The following is a 26,440-nucleotide window of genomic DNA, read 5'->3' as shown; positions in this document are numbered from 1 at the left end:
TCCTGGAATTGTACTTTTAGTATACTAAACTGGTCTACTAAATTGGAACAAATTTTGTGGTTAATGCATTTTAATTGTGCAGAAGTAGTGCTGAAGTCCAACTAAAGATATACCAAAGTATATTTGATTGTGCTAAAATGGAACTATTGCAAGTATACTTCAGCTACACTTTAAATATCTTACATTTAAAGAGCGATATTATTCAAAGATCATACAATCCTCATTAAATGTGACATTAAAGCACATTTTAGACTTAATATTAAGAAATGTGCATTGTGCACAAGTAGAATGTCAAATTAAGTTTAATTATGATTTTTATATCATTAAGTCTCAAGTTCCCTTCCAGGAACTCGAGTTGCGTCGAAAGCGCTAGGGGAATGCCTCCAGCGTGACCGCGCTTTGAACCAGAGTGTAATCTGTCCAATGAATGGGCGAGACGTCATAGGCGGGTGACGTCACCGACCGGGAAGCATAAAAGCACATGCGGTGGAGCCGGCATTTGCTTTTTGTCATTCAGCAACTGCCTCTCTGTCTGTGTGTATTGTCCTTGCATGTTGTGAGTCTTATTTAGTGTTGTACGTCCTTTGAACACATTATAAGCTCCATCTGAAAACATGTCTAAAAGTGCTCACAAGATAAAGCACTTGGGCGACAGCAGATCACATTTCAGACCGTGTGTTCCCCCTTGCAGACGCTACATCACTGCGGGGGACACTCACGATCTGTGTGTGGTCTGCTTGGGAGCGAGTCTGCCTGCATTGCGAGCTTCTATCTTTGCATGCACTTCGCTCCCGGAAGGCTCTCTTTCGCGAGGGAGCCTTCGTCAGCGCTCCCCACGGTGCTGGTCCCGCTGCCGCCGAGGTGGAGCGGCGGCTGCACTCGTGGGGTTCGCAAGTGGATCTGGTAGTGGGAAGTGAGACGGGCCAGTCCCTATCTCCTTCCCCTCCTATCAGACCCAGCGGCCGCTCCCTGGCGTCGGAAGCCCGCTCTGCGGTTTCTTCCCCCCGGGGCGCGGCTCGACGCTTCTCCTCTCTTCCTCCGAGGAGGTTGAGATGGAGAGCGTCGATGAGGCTTCGCACCCTCAGCCGCCCCAGTATGAGGAGCTAGTGGAGGTGATTACTCGAGCGGCAGCCAAGTTAAATATTTTTCCCCAATCTCCACACCGAGGTGTCGAGATCGTGGGGTAAGCCATTCTCGGCCCGTCTCTTCATCCCCGCCTCGGGTAATTACGGTAATGTGGCGGGGTTGACTGAGCACGGCTATAGAGCGATGCCCCGAGTGGAACAGACGCTTGAGAGCTATCTGTCCCCTCGCTCGGCGTCGTCTCTAAAGGTTCGGTCCTTGCCTACCAAGCCGCTGCGTACTACTTCAGCATTGGTAGGCAAGGGGTACGCGGCTGCGGGTCAGGCTGGTGCGTGTCTGCACACCATGGCGGTGTTACAGGCGTACCAGGCCGACCTGCTTAAAGAGCTGGATGAGGGAGAGGGGTTCAGGCCTGAAGATATCACTGAGCTCCGAAAAACCACTGATCTTTCTCTCCGTGCCACCAAAGAGACCGCCCGTGTCATCGGCAGGTCAGTGGCAGCACTGGTGGCTGTGGAGAGACATTTATGGTTGACCCTGTCTGATTTACAAGATAAGGACAGGGTCCTCCTCATGGATGCCCCGTTTGCGCCTTCTGGCCTGTTCGGCGACTCTGTCAACTCTGTCATCAACAGGTACCAGGAGGCTCATAAACAAGCGCAGGCGTTTCAGCGGTTTCTCCCTCACCGATCTCTAGGTCCAAGGTCCCTAGGTCCCTCGCCGCGTGCCAGCTCCTCGTACAGGGAGGCACAGAAACAGAGCGTGGCTACCCGCACCCCACCGAGGTGGGGTCGTGGCAACAAGCGCTCTGGGTCGGGGACCTCTAAGGCTAAGCCGGATCTGCGGACCGTTCTTAAGTCTAAGAGGTCCTCGGCCAAGAAGCCCTGACGGGCGTGGCCCAGGGCTTACGAAGGCAGACCCCTCTGGGGCAGAGCGGGTTACATCTCATTATACAGTGTCCGTCTCCCCCCAGTGCCCTCGGGAGACCAGTCTGCTAACCCTGCCAGAGTTCCAGGGCGCAGCTGGCTCCAGCGAGCGATATTCTCAGTTTCTTCCACCCCGAAGTGTAGCGGAGCTGAGAAGCTCGCCACCCTCGTGGGGGTCTCTAGAGTTCCTGGTTCGGCCGTCTCCTGCCGGTCCTCCACTTCAGGGTACCGAGCCATCAGCTCTGGTTACATCAGAGGCCAGTCTCGAGAGACTGTTTCCCTTAGTAGACCATTTGGCAGTGTGGAAACTACTGCCAAATGTATCTCAAAGGGTCCTGCGTACTGTAGAGAAAGGCTATCGTATTCAGTTCGGCGCTCCGCCACCGCCTTTCAACGTGGTGATTCCCACGTGCGTGGGCCCCGAGCAGGCTCTGATCATGGAACAGGAAGTAAACACTCTCTTGAGGAAGGAGGCCATCGAGGTGGTTGGGAATGTTGGGCATTACCAAAAGTTTATGTGGGGTGTAAATATACTCATCTAATTTGCATTTTATGATGTCATCAGGGGGTGGGCCCTCTTAAATTTCATAATATTCAGGAAATAGTAGATATTGAATTGATGTTTGATTTTTTTTGTCTTTTTCTCCTCATTCCAAATGATCAGAAAAGAGGAAACCAACAATAAAACAGGATAAAGTACTAAATTATTACTATATAACTATACTATATAGTAGTAAAACGCATGTGAACAGTAGCCTACTTTTTGATCAGTTCAGCAGTAATATTCAGGAAATAATAGATATTGAATGGATGTTTCAATTTATTTGCATGTTTGTTTGGTTTTTTTTTTTGTCTTTTTATCCTCATTCCAAATGATCAGGAAAAGAGGAAATCAACAGTAAAACAGGGGAAAGCAGTAAATTATTACTATATTACTGTGCCATAGTAAAATACATGTGCCTATTTTTTGATCAGTCGACCAGCTATCTGTCCAATCAGGTATCTATGTGACAGTTTATAGTTCTTGAGAGTATGGTAGCTCTCATTGCATGGAACAGCGCACAGACCTACCCCAAACTGTACTGTCTGCCGGCGGCACTTAGAGCACACGCAATCAGAACAAATGGCGCAAGCTGGCCAATTATCAGAGAGCAACAGCTCTCCTATGGACACTCCAACCACGTCCACCCTGTCACCCCCATCCCGTTGGGCAAAGTGTTGAAATCATCACTTGTTTGTGCTTTGTGAACGATCGCGCCTTGCACGGCGGCACCATTGCGCGGAAAAGATGTACCGGGAGAAGCGCAATCATTAGACGGCCAATCGTCATTTCCAAAAGGCAAATATTCCCCTTCAGAGTCAGAATCGGCGAATAACATTTGCAACACATCCTCACAGTACAACGTTTTATTAGCCATTTGGCGATTTTCTCTCACAAATCTCACAATTTACTCAGACGCTATGAGCTGAACTGCTTCCGCATCAATGACACGATAGCTCACTTGCTCTGCTATTTCCTCGAACAATTTTCAATCGAAGTACTACATGTCTGCCATCTAGTGGAAGGGAATACAAATGAGATATTACACCATATTAGGAACTACAGCCTATTTCATGAAGTATGACGTCTTGTCGCAATTTTGCGACTTTGGCGCTTAGAGGGTTAATTGTTCCAAAGAAGGATGGAGGCGTCCTATTTTAGCTCTGCGTCAGTTGAACCGCTCAGTCATGCGACTGAAGTTCAGGATGCTGACACTCAATCAGGTCGTGTCTCAGATCAAGTCCGAGGACTGGTTTGTCATGATCAAGGTCATGCGGCGATGCCTACGTGCCTTAGACATGTGGAGCCAAGCTTGGTTCTTGTCTCAGGGCCCGGTGCTGGGAGCTCCTTGTCGCCGCGTAATGCTAGCGACGGATACATCCCTCACCGTTTGGGGAGCGGTCATGTGTGGCCACCCTGCCCGCGGTCTGTGGAGCGGTCGCCATCTAACGTGGCTTATCAATTGTTTGGAAATGTTGCCCGTGTTTCGTGCACTCCCAGAACTAAGAGATCACCATGTGTTGGTGCGCACCGACAGCACAGCGGTGGTCTCTTACATCAACCACCAGGGAGGTCTGTGTTCGCGCCCCTTATACAAGCTGGCGCACCAGATTTCTTTCGACGCAGCTCGAGTTCCTGGAAGGGAACGTCTCGGGTTACGTATGTAACCCTGGTTCCCTGAAGGGAACGAGACGCTGCGTCTCGAGGCCATACTTCCTGCATCCCTGCGAGTGGTTGCTTCATTCCTAGAAGCAAATGCCGGCTCCACCGCACGTGCTTTTATGCTTCTCGGCAGGTAACGTCACCCGCCTATGACGTCTCGCCCATTCATTGGACAGATTACACTCTGGTTCAGAGCGCGGTCATGCTGGAGGCGTTCCCCTAGCGCTTTCGACGCTGCGTCTTGTTCCCTTCAGGGAACCAGGGTTACATACGTAACCCGAGACGTTATATGTCAGTAAATATGTTAATATATTATACTTGGTATGAAATAACTTTTCACAATAAACCTAAAAACATTTTCTTATTCATGCTTAATTCAGTAACATTGTGGCTTGTGAATAAAGCAGATATATTGATTAAGTAAGCAGATTTCAGTATTACATTGAACATTTCTCTTACTCCGTCCACTACCTTGAATGAATTATTTCCCTGAGCTTGTTGCAGTGCATGCTGGGATTGCGTTCTCTGCTACTATAAATAAAGACAACTTTGAAGGGCCTTAATGTATATTGTGATGGGTTTTTTTTTTATTTGCATCGTATTTTCTGTTCACCAGAAAAAATGACTGGAACCCAGAATAAGGGTCAGTAAAGCTGGTCCCTGTTACTTGCTTTTAAACAAACTGAACTAAACCAGGTTTAAACTGAAAACTGTGATTTCTGATTAGACTGATGAAAATGCTCTTTAAATGATATTCATGTGTACAAATGATGGTGAAACAGAGAAGTTTACACATAGATAACCCTAGTTAAAAATAAATATACTTAATTGCATTTAAAATATATTTATTTCATGATAAGTATACTAAAAATAGATTGACATGTCTATACTAACTGAAAATACATTCCACATTCTTCATCTAGCACAAACTTAGTGCACTACAAATTAATTTGTAAAATACTATACTTTTTACAAATGCATTTGAGGAAGGATGAAATATCTATAATTCATCTTTAAGAAAGTACAAAGTACAAGTAGCGAGTGCACGTGTGTAACAGCGACCCGGGATCAAATACAGTCTGCAGTGTTTCCTTCAGCTAATGTTCAAATGTCTGTGTCCAATGTTCCACTAATATTCTCTGGATAATTGAGTTGGCAGGTATGCTGGGGTTGGTAGTAAAAGGCCATTTCTTAAGCTGTGCCATTAGTTTTAAAGGTTAATTTATTGCATTTGAAGCACACAATAATTGTGCCATTAGCACACTTCAAGTTTAATTGGAATGCCATTGCAATGCATTTTAAAGTCACTAAAAATAAGGGATAGTATGACCTCAGTTTGTTATTAGTATAATATTAATGTATGTTCAACACTCTTGCAGTGTAACTGAATTGCAATTGTAATGTCACCAAAATACATTTGAAGTTTATGCTGAATGAATTCTGTATTTCAAAAATTTAATAAAAGAGTGGGTATTTAAAGTGTACTTAAAGCTGCAGTCTGTAACTTTTTTTGGTTAAAAATGATCCGAAATCAAGATTTGAGCAAGTACATAACCAGCCAGTGTTCAAAACTGTGTACTTCAGTCCAATTCACTACAGTTAGCTTATAATAATGTTTTTGCGGGAGATTCGATGATAGCACTGCATCATTACGCCACGTCTGTAAACATAAAGATGGCCCGGCTAGTAGGCTATTGTATGTGAGGATCCTGCAGGTGACGGATCATATGGCCTTATCTCACAGCAGCTAGATTAATTACATTTATCATTTTGATGGCAGATTGTAATCCAGATGTGTTTATGAAACAATTGTGAATGAAATTAAATTCCAGTTTTAAACATGCTTCTGATTGCAGATAGCCTGTGATTACACAGGATTTGTATTTTAAAAGAAAACCAGTTAAAGGGAGCATAATTTGCTTTTTGGGTTAAAAGAATCTCTTTATATGAAATTCGAATGGCATGACAAATAGATATTAGACTGTACAGAAATTGACATCTACACGCTAATACACACTATATCCATAGTCATGCAATGCTGATGTTGGTAACATTAATAATTTGAGAATAAAGTATAACAATAATTTGGACGGTTTGATGCGATAAGAACTAACCGATCTTTAGATTGAATTACCATTGGTAGCACGATTTACATTCATGCTTTTTTCCTCAGTTGGTTACTTGTTCAGATGATAATATACGGTTAATTCTCATTTGGGTTATATATTCCAAGACGTAGGCTAGAATCTGTGATTCCTGAGTACAGTATTCACACCGTTGTGGTGACTGACAGCCACACATACTACTCCTCAAAATATTAGATCGATCCGCACTGGAGCCGTGCCGGAACACAACCCCACACACGGAAGATAATTCCACACAGAGCTGCAATTCCAGGTTTTCTGTAACGAGGAGGCAGTGTCTTTAAGACCCATGTGCAGATTTATTATCACACAAGAATGGTCATACAAGCATAAGTCAATCACAGGCGTCAGGTACCACGTAGGCAGGGCAGAATCATAAACAGAGTTCGGGCTAACGTTAGAGGTCTGGGCAGGCGGCAGACAGATAACAAAACAGATCAGCAAGGCAGGCAGAGTTCTTTCATAAACGGGTAAACAGTCCAGGTCGGCAGCAGGAAATCAAACACGGGATAAACGCTCAGAAATGTCTGCATGGCAAGAACAAGACTTCGCAAAGAGAGCAAGGGTGGAGCAGATTGAGGCTACGTCCACACGAAGACGGGTTTCTCCGTATCCGATATTTTTTTTGCCTCAAATTCCGTAAACACGGAGTCGTCTCAGGAAATATCTGCGTCCACACGGAATCACTGAAACTGACTGAAAACGATGTAGTACACATGCCAGACCAATATGTGGCGCTGTAATTCTGCCACAGAGATACACAAAAAAACAGAGAAGAAGACTTGGACCATGTGCGTAAACCTTGCGCGCTGAATATAAACTAACACACAAAGCAGAAGATTTTGCTTTAATAAAGCTAATGAGCTCACTAGGTTCTGCAGCACGAACACAGGCACGTAGTCTGACATTGTTGTTGTTGTTGTCGCTGTTATGTGACGTAGCGGTGTCTGATTAGGGGCGAGACGTGGGCTGATGACGTCATAGTTTCAGAAAATATACGGATTCGCCGTCCACACGAAAACACGAAACCGGCGTTTTCAAATTTATCCACCCTGGGACCCGGTTTCAAAAATGATCGGTTTCACTCTTCGAAAACGGTAAAAATGGTAAAAAATACGGTAAAAAATTTATGCGTATACAGAGAAACCCGTCTTCGTGTGGACGGGGCCTAAATAGACCAGTCAATGGGGAACACTTGTGCAGGTAATCAGTCTCAGGTACGGGGTGTGATGGGAAATGAAGTCCGAATGACAGAGTTAATACTCAGGTGAGGGTTCCCTCTGGTGGTGATCGGAGAGGCCATCGATTTTAAACAGAAATGGTGACAAAGAGGAAAAACTTAGGACTGCAGCTTTAAGTATAACGTTACTTGGAATAGTTCCACTTTAGTTCAAACAAGTATATTTATTACAACTTTAGTTGAACTTCAGCACTGCTTTTGCACAATTAAAATGCATTTAGTACAAAAATAGTGGTTCCAATTTAGCAGACTTTAAGTATACCAATTTATAGTGTGCCACAAATATATTTAGTCATACTAAAGTACATACAAATAAATTGTACTGAAGTATACTATACTTTCACTAGGGAAGAGCTAAAATGACGTAAAATCTCTAAAGGGATTAGTTTTTCTCATGCACATCAGACTCATCCATGTACAAGATAATGGATGTGATTCCTCTGCTGTCATACAGCAACATTTCTCTCACTTCATCCATTTGTTGAAATTGCACTCTGGGATTGGCTTCATGTAATTATTTTTTGTAGCAGCCTTCTATGATTCCTTAAAGTATCGCAACAGGGCTTTATGTCTCCAAGAATGAAACAGATTGTGTAAGACGTGCAGGACTGATTCTGATGAAAGAGGAACGCTGCGTGAGACAGCTGACAGTTCACATGTTTGACTGTTTGACTCAGCAGCAGTCCACTTACTGAAAACACTGACAATGAGCTCATATTCCCAGATCTGACCCTTAGAATGAAACAACACATTACACCGCATTAGAAACTTCAGTGAGACACACACGTCACAATTCAACAACACAGAGTTTGCATTCACATACTTGCTGTGAGTTTGTTTTGGGCCTAAAACTAACAGTATCCAACAGATCAGTTAACAGATTTGAGTTCTCCATAGCCCCTCTCTGTGTTTTCACATGTCAGTAACACAAAGCACTGCTGCCCATGGATATCTAAATATATATACTGTGGTGGAACTGCTGTAGAAACATCTCTAGCTGCCTAGATGTGATATGTAACTGTACATGTCCATATCCACACCTCATAACCATGATGATTTCAGAAGTTTAACAGTTTAGTTTAAATAATTGTTAGGCTGGAAAGAAGAGGAAGTTTAGAGACGTTAATGTTAAAGTTTATTTATGCAGCACAAAAGAATGATTTCAAAACAGCTGCATGTCTCTCTCATTTTGACCTTGGAAATGCATTGCTGAATTGTGCAGCGTAAAAACAGACTGCTGGGAAATATGTGGCGATTCAAGAGACGTTTTGGTCGACACGCAGCAGGAAAAAAAGAAGATTTGTTGCGTTTTTCTCATATGCTAACACTTCCTCTTTGCATAAAAACACAGTGAGGCGCAGAATGTGCTTGTACAGCCATAAATAACTGATGTTTGCATTTTAACTGTGCCCACCCTTCCTCTGGTGTTGACATGTTCCCTCTCACACACACATTGCAGACTGCTTGCATTCATTGTTCTCTAAACACCGCTCGCTATTGTTTAGTTGAATCACATTTGTTCTCAACTCTTGTTTCTGTCCCAGAATTCCTCGTCCTGTCCCAGGATGCTGGCCTATGATGTTTCTCCACTGCCCTCTGGAAGCACTCATGACTTCTCCCTGGAGCTCAAGAACATAGAGCATGTAGGACTCGAGTGTCTATTCACACACACACACACTTGCATATGTGGTTTATGGGGACTCTATAGGTGTAATGGTTTTTGTACTGTATAAACTGTGTTTTCTATCCTCTTACTCTAACCCTACACCTAAACCTACCCCTCACACACAACTACAGGCATTTGTTGAATTTCATAAAACACAGTTTAGTATGTTTTTAAGCCTTTTGGTTTACTGGCACGCATGTTTACATTGTAGTACCAATGTCATTATGTACATTTGTGTCCTCACAAACCATATAGACCAGAACACGCACACACACACACACACACACACACACACAGAGATGTGGCTCCTGTCAGAGCTCTGTCTCAGTATTGATGGGCTGTGGTTTGCATGGCTCTTTTGACCCTGTTCACTCACTCTTCAAACAGTCTGTATAAAATAGCATGGTGTTTGAAGAGCCTGTGCTGAGTGGATGCTGAATGTAAAGGCTGGAATACTCTACATCTGCAATGCAATCCAGATAAAAAGAGAAAAACATGTTCACAGACGTTCACTCTGTATTCCCCAGTAGACTTCCACTGGAAGTGTGTAACTCTCTAGCTGGTGTTTTCTGCAGATTCTTGCAAACTGAGGGATGACCCTGTTGAAAAGACAGCATATGCTGGTTAGATGTGTTTTGAAGCATGGCAGCTGGTTTGAGCTGGTTTAAGCTGGTCCTTATTTGGTCATGAGCTGGTTTAAGATGGTCCTTTGTTGGTCATGAGCTGGTTTAAGATGGTCCTAAGATGGTCATGAGCTGGTTTAAGCTGGTCCTTTGTTGGTCATGAGCTGGTTTAAGATGGTCCTAAGATGGTAATGAGCTGGTTTAAGATGGTCCTTTGTTGGTCATGAGCTGGTTTAAGATGGTCCTAAAATGGTCATGAGCTGGTTTAAGATGGTCCTAAACTGGTTTAAGATGGTCCTAAACTGGCCATGAGCTGGTTTAAACTGGTCCTAAACTGGTCATGAGCTGGTTTACAATAGTCCTAAATTGGTTACGAGCTGGTTTAAGATAGTCCTAAATTGGTTATGAGCTGATTTAAGATGGTCCTAAAATGGTTTAAGATGGTCCTAAACTGGTCATGATCTGGTTTAAGATAGTCCTAAACTGGTCATGAGCTGGATTAAGATGGTCCTAAACTGGTCATGAGCTGGATTAAGATGGTCCTAAACTGGTCATGAGCTGGATTAAGATGGTACTAAACTGGTCATGGTCTGGTTTAAGATGGTCCTAAACTGGTCATGAGCTGGTTTAGGCTGGTCCTAATCTGGTCATGAGCTGGTTTAATAAAATAGTTCTAAATTGGTTATGAGCTGGTTTAAGATGGTCATGAGCTGGTTTGAGCTGGTCCTAAGCATCTAGCTCCCGCTCAGGACCAGCTTAAACCAGCTCAAACCAGCTGTCATGCTTCAAAACATACCTAACCAGCATATGCTGTTTTTTCAACAGGGGAATGTGCTATTTTCTGTGGTAGATCAGCCATCCCAATTTCTGGGTTCTTCTGTGCATCAGAAATGAGGTAGGAATGATAAGACATGCTCTTCTGCAAGCCTTAGAGTAATGTAGTCACCTTTCACAGACACGAAGCAGCCAGTGCTATCACAGAGGCCCAGATCAGGTCAGCATGTCAGAAGCACACGTCTTTGATTGAGCTCGCTGCCACTAACAGCTAAACGCTGAATCTCACACAGACTGTTGTGCTGTTGCTAATGAAGGCCTCGCAGCGCTTCCTCTCTGTGTGGGTCTGCATTATGGCTTCCAGATGTGTGTGTGTGGGTCTTCATCATGATGTCTGAGTGTATTCTGAGCACAGGTTGGTAATGACTACAGAGGGGAAGAGGGGTTTCTGAGCTCTGTGCTGGAGTATCAGGAGTGTGATGTGATGGTGTGGTTTGTGAGGACACACTCAGAGATCTGTCTGATCTGATCTTGTGATGTTGTCTGAGCATGCCTTGAGTCCCTCGGGACGCTCTGATGGGATTGGACATAGCTGTGGCTCCACTCGTCATGCTCTGTGTGTGTGTGTGTGTGTGTGTGTGTGTCTGCAGGGAGCGGAGCTGGACTGTGATTTGGACGATGGGCAGCTGTACAGAGCGCAGTGGCTGGACGGGCCGGCAGTGAACTGCAGTGGAGTGACCGTAAGTTCATGTCTGATTGAATCGCACTCACACCGACAGAGCAGCTCTAGTCTCATTTACTCCTAAACACATCACACAGCGGGTTTCCTCTTACCTTTAAGAGATTTAACTTTAGAATATGTTTGCAACTGCATCTGTGATTTACTGATGAATAAAAGTGTTTCGTTGGTTTGTGCAGCTAAAAACTACAATGCGAAGCAAGAAATTCCATCTGAATCTTCGGAGAAGAGGAACCACCACATATATAGACAGTCCAAAGACAATGACAGGTATCAGCTCACACACACACACACACACACACACACACTGATAACAGACAGTTTGCTGGTGTCCTTAAGAAAGTGTGAGAAATATCCATGTAGTAATCACATTAATGCTGAGCATGTGCCTCATCATCATCAGACTGTCTGCTTCTGACACTGACTCATCACAACACACACACACTCACACAGACACGCACACACACACATGCACACACTCAGACAAACACACACACACACACAGACACACACACATACACACACACACACACAGACACGCACACACACACATGCACACACTCAGACAAACACACACACACAGACACACACACATACACACACACGGACACACACACACACAGATACACACACACACCACTTTTTTAGTGTATGAGGGAATGTGTAAATTTTAAGTAGTGATTTTATATTTTTTAGTTTTTCACCATTGTAATTACCTCTGTCTTCACTAGTTGACTTGAGTGGTCCTGCAGTGTGATGAATGAATGAACTCATATGTGTAATAATGCACATGTAATAATTGAATTTCATTCAAAGAGAAATTCCAGCACATCCTGTTTTTGTTCATTAATGGTTAAAGTTTTCAGACGTGTTGTTTGAGAGTTCACTGCTCGATTCCTATGTTAGCGACACAGTTGTTGACTGTTAAGAGCGAGTAGTCCAGTGAGCAGCAGCGATGACGCTGGTGTTTTAGCACAGATATTATCAGGCACACAGACTGTAGCAGCCTGTGTGTCCCCAGTTCTCCCGCAGATGGCCCTGCCTGCCTGACCCTGACCGGGTTAAAGCAGTGCTTCAGAGGACAGATGTGTAACGTGTGTGTATGTGTGTGTGTGTGTGTGTGCAGTGGAGGTCTACAGCTGCGGCACAGGTGACAGCGACTGCTCTCAGTGTTGGGGCCGTCAGACGCAGGGCCACATGTGTGTCTGGTGTGATAACAGCTGTCAGCAGCGGGACCAGTGCCACGCCATCACCACACGCTGCCCAGACCCACACATACAGAAGGTACCGCACGCACACACACACACACACACTCACACACACACACACTCACACACAGATGTTGGTTTTTGTGGTTTATGGGGACTCTCCATAGGTGTAATGGTTTTTATACTGAACAAACTGTGTGTGCTATTGCCCTACACCAACCCTACACCTAAACTTAGTCCTCACAGGAGACTTTCCCAAAAAAACCTCACTCTGTATGATTTATAAGCCTTTTTGAAAAGTGCGGACATGGGGCAATGTCCTCATAAGTCACCTTCTCATTATAATACCTGTCATACCTGTGTCATACCTGTGTCATTATACACATTTATGTCCTCATTTGTCACAAAAATGTGCACACACACACACACACACTGTTTCTCAGACGTTTCTTCTGTAGAGATAGTTCTCTCTAAATGAAAATCCGGTCCTTGTTTATTCACCCTGACATTCTTCTGAAGCTGTACAAGCTTCTTTTTATTTCTGGGCAGGAAACAAAGCATGCTACATTATTTAGACAAAGAAAGGAGGCCAGTGGTTTTAGAACAACACCGATATGATTCAATAATGACTGAATGGAATGGTTCCTTAAACTCCTCTAGAGTTTTAACAATATGTTTAGCTCTGCTCAGATTCATCAATACTAAACTGTGCAGAGAGAAGTTAGAGTCAGCTGTAAATTAAACATTTATCTTGTTATCTGAGCTATGAGATCCATATTACTTCTGCAATAAATTGCTGTCTAATGTACTTTAGTCTTTTTTATGTTGACGAGTTACGTGACACACATCAAATATACAGTTTTAAATTTCCGCTATAAAGCATTAGTCTTTTATAATATTGTTCCATAACCAGCTTGCGAGTTAGAAAAACAGAAGGGATCAGTTTGGGTTTGACATAAACAAACAAGATTTAATAAGACAGTATAAGGGGTAAATATGCTGTAGTGCTTTCCCCTGAGGATTGATCACCACACAAACGTGAAACAGATGGGAGCACTGAGCTTGTGTTTGCTTCCTTCATGTGTTACAGGAGTGCTCATATAGTGTGTGTGTGTGTGTGTGTGTGTGTGTGTGTGTGTGTGTGTGTGAGAGAGAGAGAGAGCTCAGTAACTGTGAGCGTCCTAGCATTGCCTCAGACTCATGTCTGCAGTTGAATGTGTTTGAGAACAGCGTGTGATTTGTGTGCTCTGCTCACACGTTCTCTATCTGTCTCTGTGTCTCGCTTGGCTGAGGGTGTAAATGAAGGGAGCAGCAGGTAAAATGAAGTGAAGCGGGACTCATTACACTCCGAGTGCTAATGATGCTCGCGGGACTGTTTACAGGCCGTCACAGATCTCACACATGCGTCTTTCCATATCCTACTTCAATGGCTTTCACTGATGAAACTTTTCAGTGCAGTACTACCCAGAATTCTCTCTTCTCTGATAATATGACTGGCAGGACATTTCTTATTGAAACTAGTGGTTGACCGACACTTGTTTCTTGCTGATAACAATTTCTCAAGATAAGATGAATTTATTGAACACGTATGTCATGCAATATTTAATCTAAATATTTGCAAGCAAAATCCACGGCTCTGACACATGACGAGTAGCTGAAAAACATGTTGTTGCTCTGTAAACACCTCTATTTAACATTAAAAAGCAATGGCTAATGCCAAACAGAGCAGTTTCTGCTTCTGTGTGCAGACTCCTTTTCCTGTTTGTCCCTCTTCAGCTCCTTCTGCCTCACTTCCTGTCGTCTCTGCTGACACTGCGGATGAAAGTGACCCAAAAAGAGCAAAGTGTTTCTGTGAGTCTCTGTCATTCTTTCCTCTTTACTCACACTTCGTTTATAAGCCACAGCACTGACCTGCACAGATACACAGAAACCTCATCTGAAATGCACAACACATCTACATCTACTAAACAGCAACAATATAGAACAACAAGCTGACTCTCAGCTGATCCACATCTACCTATAGGAATACAACACCTAACTAAGCATTCATATATAAGGTCCCTCAGTATCATCAGCAGTTTTCACATTACTCAATTTATAGTTTTCAGTCACGTGACCGGCTCAAAGACCTGGAGGGCAAAATATCCATAGAACTGCAGCACATGAGTGTCAGTTTTTCATCTGTTTCCCAGCCACAAATATTTAGATCACCTCTCAAAAGAATAAAACAAAGGTATTTCTGAACAAAATGCAAGTTTTGGCCATTTGCAATCCATATTAAGCACCCGCAGCAATATTTCAATCATAAACAGTGCGACAAAACGTTGCAAAAACACTTAAAGTGCCGTAATATATTTAAAACAGTAATATTAAAAGATCAAATTCAGTGATCTCTATATTAATGATGCATAGTTTACACAGGCAAGCAGATTAGACCGGAATATGAACTCAATCCGCTTAACGGTTCAGTGTTTTCCTTCTAATGGTTTTCTATGGGAAACCACTTAATGTGAAACTTTGCACATTGTGTTTATATTCTGGCTTCATCTTCTTGCCTGTACAAAATATACATCATCAATAAAGTGTCCACTGAATCTTGCCTATTAATATCTGCATTTTACTACATTATTACTTGATGCAGTCAAGCTTAAAAATAACTGGCGGTTAGTGCAGCTAAGCTTCGTTTTGCCCTCCAGGGGGCGTTCCTATAAGGGTGTGACGTCACATGAAAACTGTCAATAGCTAATTACCCTCCTCCATTCCCAGCTCCTCCTCTTGTCAGTCAGGATTCAGCCTTCTGATTCTCCTTTGAATCAGACTAATTCTAAAATGTGTACATACAATTATTGAACTTTAACGATATCTGCAGTACATTTATGTTGGGTCTGTCCTGTTTACCCTGGGGAGTTATCGCTACTCTCCCTGCTCTTATCTACGCTAGGCTGCACGGATGTGCAGGGAGTTCTTGCCCAGAACAGAACCATACCGCCAATCCAAAGTGTATGCTAATTGTCAATCATCTTTGGCGACAATGGTCCTTACAGAAACAGGAATATTTGCATACTTTACAGCATCAATAATGTACATTTGATCTGCAGTGTTAGGAAGGTTACTTTGGAAATATGTCAGGTTACAGATTACAAGTTACTCTATTTAAAATGTAATAAGTAGTGTAATTATTTCAATTACTTAATTCAAGTAATGTAACTGATTACATTTGATTACTTTTTGATTACTTTTCTAAATTTCTAACAAATGTTTTTAACTGTTAGTCATTTTGAAGCATGTAAAGCAGGCAGAGTTAACCTTACAGTAACTGTCAGCACTGATTACTGTCAGACTTTCAGAATCCTTCATCATTTTAATTAAAATTATAATAATTTAATTTTATAACAAAGCCACCTCAAAATCAGACTTACTTCAAATACAGTCAGATACAGATTTAAATTCATAACAAGAAATAGTTTAGTAGCTATGGTACTGTTTTAGTCAGCTATGACAGGAAACACTGGCATCTAACAATTCTTTGAAAAAAAAACAGTTAAGGTCATTGCACACTGGGTCCGAAATACGACCTCACAACGTGTAATCACATTTGCACACTACCGCCGAAACTTTCGTCCGTCAAAAAAAAATTTGGATCAGGGTCGATTTTCTGTATTTTCACATCCGTAGCATGCATTTTGATAGGAAAGGATGGGGAATATGAAAAAACTTTTAAAAAACGTATGCGAAAATTTCGGGCTAAATTATAAAAATAAAGCATATACACAAACCCAAATAGGCAATAAAACAGTTATTATATATCCTAAACTCCTGAAACATTGGTGTCTCATATTTTATCTTTCGCAATTTGGGAAAGAATTCAATCAAATGTGCGTGAAAATATTCAGATGTAACCCCTTTTGTAATCGTTAATATTTTCATAAGTAAATGTAATTGAATAAAAAAAAATCTCAGTAACTGTAACTAATTACAATTAAATGTATTATGTAATTAAATTACGTAATTCCGTTACATGTAAGTAGTTACTCCCCAACACTGTGGATCTGAGCATAACTCTCAGCTCTTACAGTTAACCCTGGGTTTCCATATAGTTTCACAATATTACTGTTTTTACTGTATAAATGCAGTCTTGGAGACTTTTTCAAAAAATTAAAAAAATTCCAGTCTTTTGACCGGCAGTGCACTTTAGAAACACATGTGAGCGTGTGTGTGTGTGTGTGTGTGTGTGTGTGTGTGTGTGTGCTTTAGGTGTACAGATTGTTTATGAGTGAAGTTGTTTAGTCTGAAGTCTGGATGATTTACCCAAACCTAATGAACATATAAACATATTAGGTTTATGATAACTATTCTGGATTTCAGAATAAACCGTGAGCTGATCTTCCCACTCACTCCTTCAGTGTCTCGCGCTCTCTTCTGTGTGAAACTGACTGACCTGTAAGCGTGCTGGGCTGTGGGTTGTTTTCTCAGTTGATTTAGTGTCTCAGTCAGTGTGTGTTGTGTTGATGTGCAGGTGGAGCCGCTGTCGGGGCCGCTGACCGGCGGGACACTGCTCACCGTGCAGGGCAGGAACCTCGGATACAGCGCCGCTCAGCTCAACGTCTCCATCGCCCATGTGCCCTGCAGAGTACTGCCACAATACTACACTGTCTCAGTCAGGTACAGGACACAGATCACACACGCACACCCTTCATTAGCTCCACGTGTGTGCACTGCATCTCTACAGACACACACTACCTGTTGTTTAACCATGTTTGGACACTTCCTGCACTGAATGATAAATCTATCACTGCACAGATCGTCATTTGGATGTGATTGACAGTTCAGACTGATATAATGCTGATTTGAGCTTCACATGTTCATCTCCCTGTTGAAAAATCCAGCACATGCTCGTTAGGTATGTTTTGAAGCATGGCTGCTGGTTTGAGCTGACTTAAGCTGGTTCTTAGCTGGAGCTAGTTGCTTAGGACCATCTTAAACCAGCTCAAACCAGTAGCCATGCTTCAAAACATACCTATCCAGCATATGCTGGATTTTTCAACAGGGCTGTGCTTCAGTTTTTACATTGGACACTGTTTATTGTGCAAAAGTACACAAAACTGATTAATTTAGCATAAGCTGTAATGTAGGCGGAAACCGTGTTTATCCTTGTTGCAGGTGAGCTATATTTAGTGTCATCTGGGTTGTGTTGTAATTGTATTTATGGGTTTTCGGGGTGTCACACAGCTAATTATCCAAGCTTCACCAAATGACAGATGAGTTTATGGCTCGTGATCCAGCAGTTTGTGTGTGTGGCTACAGGTTGGTTTGTGAGACTGGTGCATCATGGGAACAGATGAGCGATCGTGTGACAGTGAGTGTGGCCGGGAACGCTGTGGGCGTTTCAAAGGACATCTTCTCCTTTGTGGTACGTGCAAGTCTTTTGTTCTCTGTTGCTTTCCATTTCACACCCTCAGAGTGATGATCCTCTCCTGCATTCGCTCTTTTGTCTTCTGATTTATTTTCCCATCACACCCTTCACTGTGTGTTAGACCACCCTCTCATTAGGGATATTAGAGAATATGCTAACAGATGCTGATGATACTGACAGATCTCTACACTTTCAGCAAACATTTGGCTGCTGATTGAGAGGAAGGATGGCGCGCTCTCAAAATCAGCCGGATTTGCTGCAGTGGGACTCATGATGGGCTTTGCTTTGTTTTGTCTGAGGGAGTTTCTGGGCCAATGTCATTTTCACACGGCGTTGGTTTGTTTTATAAATGAATGGTGAAGGAACAGATTTGTAGCAGCCATATCACCCTGTAGCCCAAGACTGGTTGCCCACTGAAGCTAAGCAGGGTTGAGCTGGTCAGTACCTGGATGGGAGACCTCCTGGGAAAACTAGGTTGCTGTTGGAAGAGGTGTTAGTGAGGCCAGCAGGTGGTGCTCATCCTGCAGTCTGTGTGGGCCCTAATGCCCCAGTACAGTGACGGGGACACTATACTATCAACAAGCACCGTCTTTCGGATGAGACGTTAAACCGAGGTCCTGACTCTCTGTGGTCATTAAAAATCCTAGGATGTTCTTTGAAAAGATTAGGGGTGTAACCCCAGCATCCTGGCCAAATTTCCCCATTGGCCTCTGATTGTCATGGCCTCCTAATGGGGAAGTCGTGGCCTAATGGTTAGAGAGTCGGACTCGTAATCCAAAGGTTGTGGGTTTGAGTCTCAGGTCCAGCAGGGATTGTAGGTGGGGGGAGTGAATGTCCAGCGCTCTCTCCACCCTCAATACCACGACTGAGGTGCCCTTGAGCAAGACACCGAACCCCCAACTGCTCCCCGGGCGCCGCGGCATAAATGCTGCCCACTGCTCCGGGTGTGTGTTCACTGCTGTATGTGTGTTCACGGTGTGTGTGTGTTCACTGCTGTGTGTGTGTTCACTGCTGTGTGTGTGCACGGTGTGTGTGTGTGTGTGTGTGTGTTCACTGCTGTGTGTGTGCACGTTGGATGGGTTAAATGCAGAGCACGAATTCCGAATATGGGTCACCATACTTGGCAGTATGTCACTTCACTTCACTTCTAATCATCCCCATATCTGCTGATAGGCTTCACTCTGTCTCCTCTCCACCAGAAAGCTGGTGTGTGCTGGGCGTTCTGGCGCAATATGGCTGCCGTCGCATCATCCAGGTGGATGCTGCACATTGGTGGTGGTTGATGAGATTCCCCCCTTTCATGTAAAGCGCTTTGAGTACCCAGAAAAGCGCTATATAAATGTAACAAATTATTATTATTATTATTGTGATTTGGAGCCACTGAGCAGATCCACACCTAGTATGATTTATTCAAGTATAACAAAAGGAAAAATATTCAAACTTGAGAAATTTGAAATAAAGACAATTGTTTTACCAAGTTCAAGATTAAGTTTGAGGATGATTCTCATAAAATTATATTTTCTGCAAGAATTTGTCCAGACAAATTTAAAAAAATTATAATTTCCATAATTCACAATTTATGTATACAGTGCAACAGCAAAAACTATGAGGGAAAAAAAAAAAAATCTTACATTTGTTTAGATCATTTTCTATAACTACAAGTCAAACGGAGTACCAAACAGAACCACACAGAGATGCCAACAGACCACTGTACCGTCGACTTAATCTGACTGAATAGAAATACATACAGATCCATTCAGAATTATTGAACAGAGCACAAATTAAAAAAGTAAAAGAAAACATTCTGAATTTGTCGAATGTGGTGATCTGAAGGCAGCTGGACATTATCAGTGAACAGTTCCTCTGTCAGAGTGAGTGTTGAGATGTATATAAACACTACTGACCATCACAAACTCCTATAAAAACACGCTTCTTCAGTGAGTGTTCATTATAAAACACTTGCCAGACATGTGATCATACTGAAATGCGCCCATGCAAAAAGCTCTCAGAGAACGCACAAACACGGTCCATTTGTACATTAATAATAACGGATTGTGTGTCTAATATTGTATGATTGCTGTGTGTCACTGTAAATGTCTTTACCTCCATTACAATTGTCATCCATCTAAACTTTACTGGTTTCCTTTATTCAACCCATACAGACTAGTCCTGATTTCATATTTCTTATTAATAGAGGTATGTTTGTTCCCACCAATCGCTGCACAAGTTAAGGTTACGTTCCCTCCCAGAACTCATAGAGATTGCATTCCAGTACCTGCTGTTTGAAAGAAAAAAACTCTTTGTATGGAAGTCTATGAGAACAGTCGGTGTGATTCTTGGCCAGAGAGAGATCGCCCAAAAAGGGGCAGTACTCTACAAAATGACTCAACTCTGATTGGACTATATATACAGAGGCACAACAAACAGCATAGAATAGTGACAGCTGTGGCTGAATGTGATATAACTTTGGTGGTGCATCGCCCTGTCGCCCTAATGAAGACATCGCCCGTGCCTGAGGAATCTGGTGGAAAATTGGTAAATGTATTAAAGAGATCTGAGTGCAGCCTGGGGACGATTGAGCTTAAACTGCTAGCTGTCCTTTGGACAGTAGCTGGTTTATTACAGGTCAACCTGTCACCTTTTTACAAAACAGCTTGAGCACTTTCAGCCATTAGGAGCAGCTGGTTTCTTACTGGTCCAACATATTCAGTCAGCTTCAACCAGTTCATTCCTAGCTTGCATCAACAAGAAACCAGCCACCATGTTCCAAAACTCAGCTGGCAGCTCGAGGAAACTCACAACGGGTCAGACCCCAAGCTACCCTAAAGACTAAAGACTCTGAGGCTACCCAAGACTGGTTTTGGTGTGAAATGGAGCTAGGACAGGGCTGGAAAACAGGATCAGAAATGGTAAAGAGGAAAGGCAGGAAGAGGGATGTGAATGTGGACTCCTCCAAAGCTCCTTCCTCAAACCTTTTGCCGCTTCAGTCACTGAGCTCAGGAAACATCTGGCTGAACAACACACACTCACACACACTTACGCTTTAATACGCTCCTCTTGACCCTCAGCTAGCTGCTAACCCCCCAGGATGTGATGTCATGTGGTCTGTGTGTGTGCTGTATATGTTCACATGTGTAGCGCTTGCATTCACTCTACATGCCACATTACTTCTCAGTGACATGCTAGTTTAAACTAACCTTCCAGAACCGTTTATGTTTCTTGATGTGATCAAAGCTGCAGCTCTCTGACTTTATCAACACAGCTCTCGCTGGTTAAAACATACTGAAATGTGCTCGCTAAGCTAAAGCATTCAATATGAAAGCCTTCCTGATGGAAAATCCAGCTAAAGCCTGCTGGAAGTGGATCATAACAGTGGGTTTGTAGCTGTTCCATGCTGGTTACGTTGCTTGGCTGGTAGATCTTCAGCCTGTCACAACAGCTGTATTTTGGAAAATAGTAGCTGATTTGTTGTTGGTCTGCCAGCTCTTTCCAGCGTGACGCTCAGTCAGATCTCAGACCAGATTGAACCATCATTTGTTTTTAACACTTTAAAGAAGGACTGGACAATATTATCAGAATTGATCAGAATCGGCTGATAATGGTTAAAATGTAAACATCAGCATTGGCCAATTTGAAAACATTATGCCGATATGTCTTGCCGATAAGATGGATAGCTCACGTGTGCTCAGGGTGTGAAAGTGTGACTTGTGTTTCTGAATAAATAAAGTGCTATCAATGTCATAAATTCCCAAGTTTGTTTTGATTTAAAGGCCAGAATCTATAGTTTACATGAATAAAAATGACAAACACTTGTAAATTAAAAAAATATATATATACAGATGTATTCATTAATATGTAATATATTTTTTTAAATGGATTATGAAAACATATACAATGTACTCTTATTAAAAAAAAAAGAGAGCTTTAAACCAAAATTAAAAACAATTTGTTTATAGTTTCCGCACAGGAGAGACTTGCTGTTGTTTTAAAACAAAGGGAAATATATATATCAGCATCGGCTAGCAGCCAAAATGCTTTGAAAAATATTGTCATATCGGATATCGGCAAAAATCTAATATCGCGCATCCCTACTTTAAAGAAGTTTTTTTTCTCTGTCCTCCATTTCACAGGAGCCCAGACTGCTGGAGTTCACGCCACAGCAGGGTCCCCTCGCTGGAGGAACCAGGCTCACCATCCATGGCCAGTTCCTGGACGCTGGATCCACAGTCAGCATCAAGATCAACCGGACTCAGAACTGCACCATCTTCATGTGAGCATGTGTTCGTGGCGGTTCGTGTTTTATTGATATATTTTATTTTATTAATCACATCTGTCATATGCTTCCGCAGGCTGTCCAGTGAAGTCATCAAGTGTGTGATGCCTCCAGCCGAACTGGCCGTCGCTGAGAACGCGTCGGTGTGTGTGGTGTATGATGGCCGGCCGTGCCTCAGCACTTCACCCAGTTTCACATTCACCTATGAGAAAAACCCTACTATCAGTCACATCAGACCCAACAAAAGCTTCCTCAGGTACTGAACGTACACAACCCCTGCAGAAAAAACTATGCTGGTTAGGTATGTTTTGAAGCATGGCAGCTGGTTTGACCTGGTTTAAGTCAAGTCAAGTCAATATTATTTGTATAGCGCTTTTAACAATGCAAATTGTGTCAAAGCAGCTTTACATCGGCTTGATATAAAGCTGGGTGGCTTTATATCAGCTTTAAAGTATTTAGACGGGAAATAGTTTGTCAAAATAGTGTCATTCAGCTTTAAGCTGGTCGTGCTTCAAAACATACCTAACCAGCATATGCTGTTTTTTCAACAGGAACATGACAAGTGAACGCATGCAGGACAGCAATAGTCAAGTGCTGCTGTTTATAAACATTTATACCATGGTCTGTCTAAATACTCAATTCTGATTGGATGGCAGGTATGCATTAAAACCATTTAATGCACAGGTAGTTCCAAGTCAGTTTAATCACCGTTCCATATTAATGCGCTGATTTAATTGCTGCACACAAACCCACACACATCACTCGTGCACACACACACACACACAGAGAAAGAGAGATAGGGGATGGAGATCGCAGATTGCACTACACACATTAAGAAACTTGGCAGCGCTGCTCCGCAACTTTTATTAATAAAACAGCCTAGATACTAGAGTGTTACATTATATTGCTTAGCAACGAGGTGCAAAATCACTGTTTTTTATGCAAGTAAGCACAGCTTCATTGTTTTTAGAGATACACACAGACGCAAGTAACGCACACAACTGTCATCTTTCTCTCTCAATCGATTGATAATTAATACAAACAAATAAAATGCTGTAATCCATTCAAATAAATGTGATCGTACCGCACTATTTCATCTCTGATTCTGATTTGAAGCGGGCAGAATGCTAGAACTAAATAGCTGTAACTGAAGAGATTTTTTTTTTACCCTTTCATTTTACCCTTCCAGTCAAATATTGTGCTATGAACATTATTAACAGCTTTAACTTGTCAGTGCTGGCAAATGACCATGGTATAAGTAGGATAATGCACGGCTAGCTGTGCATCAAATGATTTTAATGCACTTCACGTCAGGTGTTTCTTGGCCTCCACGTTATGCATTAAAATAGTTTAATGCACAGCTAGCCATGCATTATCCCTTACAGATTGCCTAGAATCAGTAGTATGAATCAGTAGTATGCTAGTATGCATACTACACAGAGCCTTCATAATGTAATTGAGATGTGATGGTGTTGCAGCGGTGGTCGCAGTATCTCCGTCACCGGGTATGGCTTCAATCTGGTGCAGTCTGTCAGGATGGAGGTGTCTGGAGTCGGACAGACGGTCAGAAACAATGCTTTGTTCATAGGATAGAGATCAAAGTGCTGATGTGTGTGTGCTATTTCAGTCAGTGTGTGCGCTCATTGATATTAATGTCATTTCCGCAGAGCTGCTCCTGTGTGTCGTCTACTCTGATCATTTGTCAGTCTCCTGCCGCCAATCAATCCCAGCAGGCCACGGCTCGCTTCTATCTCAACGAGGTGCTGTACAGAGGAGAGGACGCATCTCCATCAGGACAAGGGCTGGACGAGGACGAGGAGCCTCACGCTGATGTGTTTCACTTTGACTACGTGGAGGATCCGCAGTTCTATACGGCCAACAAAGAGAAACTCATCAAACATCATCCTGGAGAGCCTCTCATCCTCGTCATCAATGTGAGTGTGTGTCGATCATCTAGACCTAGACGTCATCTTAAAGGAATAATTCAAACAAAAATGAAAATATACACTCATTCAGGTGATCCTAGATGAGTTTGTTTGTTCATTGGAACAGATTTGGAGAAATTCCATCACTGATCAGCAATGGATGCTCTGCAGTGAATGGGTGCCGTCAGAATGAGAGTCCAAACAGCTGATAAAAACATCACAATAATCCACACCACTCCAGTCCATCAGTTAACATCTGGAGAACACAAAAGCTGAGACAAATCCAGCATTAAGACGCTTTTGACTAAAATACGAGTCTATAATCCATAATAACGCTTCCTCCAGTGAAATACATTCTATACATTCAGTGAAATACATTCAAATCCAGTCTTATACATGCACAGACAGCTACATAACACACTAAAGAAAAGGACAACAATAAATCGCATCATATGACCCCTTTAAGGCACTGTTGATTCACCTCTGTGTTCCAGAAGGTAGTTAGTCTTCCTTGTTCATTAAAGACCATTATTATCTTAAGACCATTATTGGTTCACAGATAAAGTTTAGTGAACAAATCCATACAAGACGGATGATGAATGTTGATTATAAATACACTAGGGTTGAGAATAATAGTAACGGTCTGCGCCTATCCTATGGTCTGCCATAACAAGAGCAGTTGACCATTTCTCTATAACACACACACACACACTCACACAGACAGATGTGTAAGTGTTGGGGAAGTCCAGATCTGTGTAGCAGGATGTTATGAGTTTCTGAGGGTCAAACAGGAAGTACCTAACAGGCACAGAAGATCAGGGAGTTTTATTTTCATTTTCTCCAAAAGAATTGGAGAGGAAGTAAGGAAGCAAGGAAGGAAGGATGAAGATGTGAAGACAGTGTTTCTGTGTTTGCTATCAAAGTATGCGGCTAATTATCACAGGACGTTTAGTTGTTCATAGTTGAACATATTTTTACGCTGTGTCCTAAACAGCCGTGATGAGCGACAGGACGTTCTGTCAATCACATGGTTTTTATTTCCACTGTGAAATACTGGACAGAGTCCTCTGTCTCATACAGTATCTGTATATTTAACATCATGCAGTGTAACGTGTTTGTGTACTGGTGTGTCAGAAAGGGCAGAGCGAGCTGGACCTGACGCTGCAGGAATACTCTGTGATGATTGGCTCAGACCTCTGTGACATCACCTTCCACAACGAGCAGCTGTTCCACTGCACCATTAACAGATCCCTGAGCGCCAGCACCGGAGAACTGCCCGTCACCGTGAGTCCACACACACGTTAGAGAAGTGGAAACTTTTTTAAAACATGTTTTAAAACAAAGCCCAAGAACTGCACAGAATCATAAAGATAAAAACAAAACAAAAAATTATGAGTTACAAAAAAACAACAATCTTACAGAAGAATATGAATGACACTTCATAGCTTGTGTTTTCTGAAATACGTTTAAAACATTTACACACTCATGATAACTTGAAATTCAACAGACTTCACTATCCTTTAAACTGCAAAATATTTACTTTTGTGCTCTAGAATGTTTTTGGTGAACTATTGCTTTAATATACTCAAACTTTAATATTAAATATATAGAGAATTTAATAAATTCTATAACAGAAATGAACATGAAGCATGTTTAAATGCATTAAGAGTATTGTTCAGTGTTCATGGTGATAATTACGTTACTGATGTTAACATATGCATGGTACAGCATGGTACGGTTCAGCACGGCTCACTTTTGGGGGTTTTCCACTGGGTACAGTACCTGGTACCTGGCATTTTTTAGTACACCTTAGCCGAGGTTCCAAGCGAGCCGTACCGCTACTAAAACGTGATGTGTAAACCCTGCTGATCACTGATTGGCCGGAGAAAATCGTCACTGCCTGTGTCATTGGAACTTTTACTTTTTTTTTTGCATCATTTGAACTTGCGGCACAAGACACAATGGACCTGCTAGATTTAAATCAAAACATTGCAACTGTTTTGAATGAGCGCACCTTTCTTTTAACAACCAAAAAATGGCTGTTGCGTTATCGGTTGAGGAAGTACAGACTGTCCTCTCGTGATAGCCGAGGAGCGGATTCAGTGAGAGCATGATGGAGCGATGCAGAACTAAAACGTTTTTCAGGACTCACGGCAGTAGAGGCGGCGCAACTATAACGACACGTGAATAATCCCGCCCACTCTAAAGTGATACTAAACTGCA

At 42.5% G+C, this 26,440-nt stretch overlaps 1 protein-coding gene across 1 annotated transcript in view; it reads left to right on the top strand.

Moving 5' to 3' along the window:
• Nucleotides 1-26,440, top strand: part of LOC306849729 (plexin-D1-like) — an 85,974-nt gene that overhangs the window by 29,877 nt on the left and 29,657 nt on the right. Inside the window, exons 9-19 of the mRNA XM_079384992.1 lie at nucleotides 9,141-9,239; nucleotides 11,310-11,399; nucleotides 11,578-11,668; nucleotides 12,525-12,682; nucleotides 17,123-17,268; nucleotides 17,911-18,016; nucleotides 22,150-22,289; nucleotides 22,369-22,548; nucleotides 23,771-23,855; nucleotides 23,960-24,226; nucleotides 25,352-25,501. Coding sequence (XP_079241118.1) covers nucleotides 9,141-9,239; nucleotides 11,310-11,399; nucleotides 11,578-11,668; nucleotides 12,525-12,682; nucleotides 17,123-17,268; nucleotides 17,911-18,016; nucleotides 22,150-22,289; nucleotides 22,369-22,548; nucleotides 23,771-23,855; nucleotides 23,960-24,226; nucleotides 25,352-25,501 — 1,512 coding nt within the window. The remainder of the gene's footprint in view (nucleotides 1-9,140; nucleotides 9,240-11,309; nucleotides 11,400-11,577; nucleotides 11,669-12,524; nucleotides 12,683-17,122; nucleotides 17,269-17,910; nucleotides 18,017-22,149; nucleotides 22,290-22,368; nucleotides 22,549-23,770; nucleotides 23,856-23,959; nucleotides 24,227-25,351; nucleotides 25,502-26,440) is intronic.

This window comes from Barbus barbus (assembly GCF_936440315.1).
Source record: "Barbus barbus genome assembly, chromosome: 29".
Taxonomy (NCBI): domain Eukaryota; kingdom Metazoa; phylum Chordata; class Actinopteri; order Cypriniformes; family Cyprinidae; genus Barbus; species Barbus barbus.
This window is presented reverse-complemented; position numbering and strand designations above follow the sequence as displayed.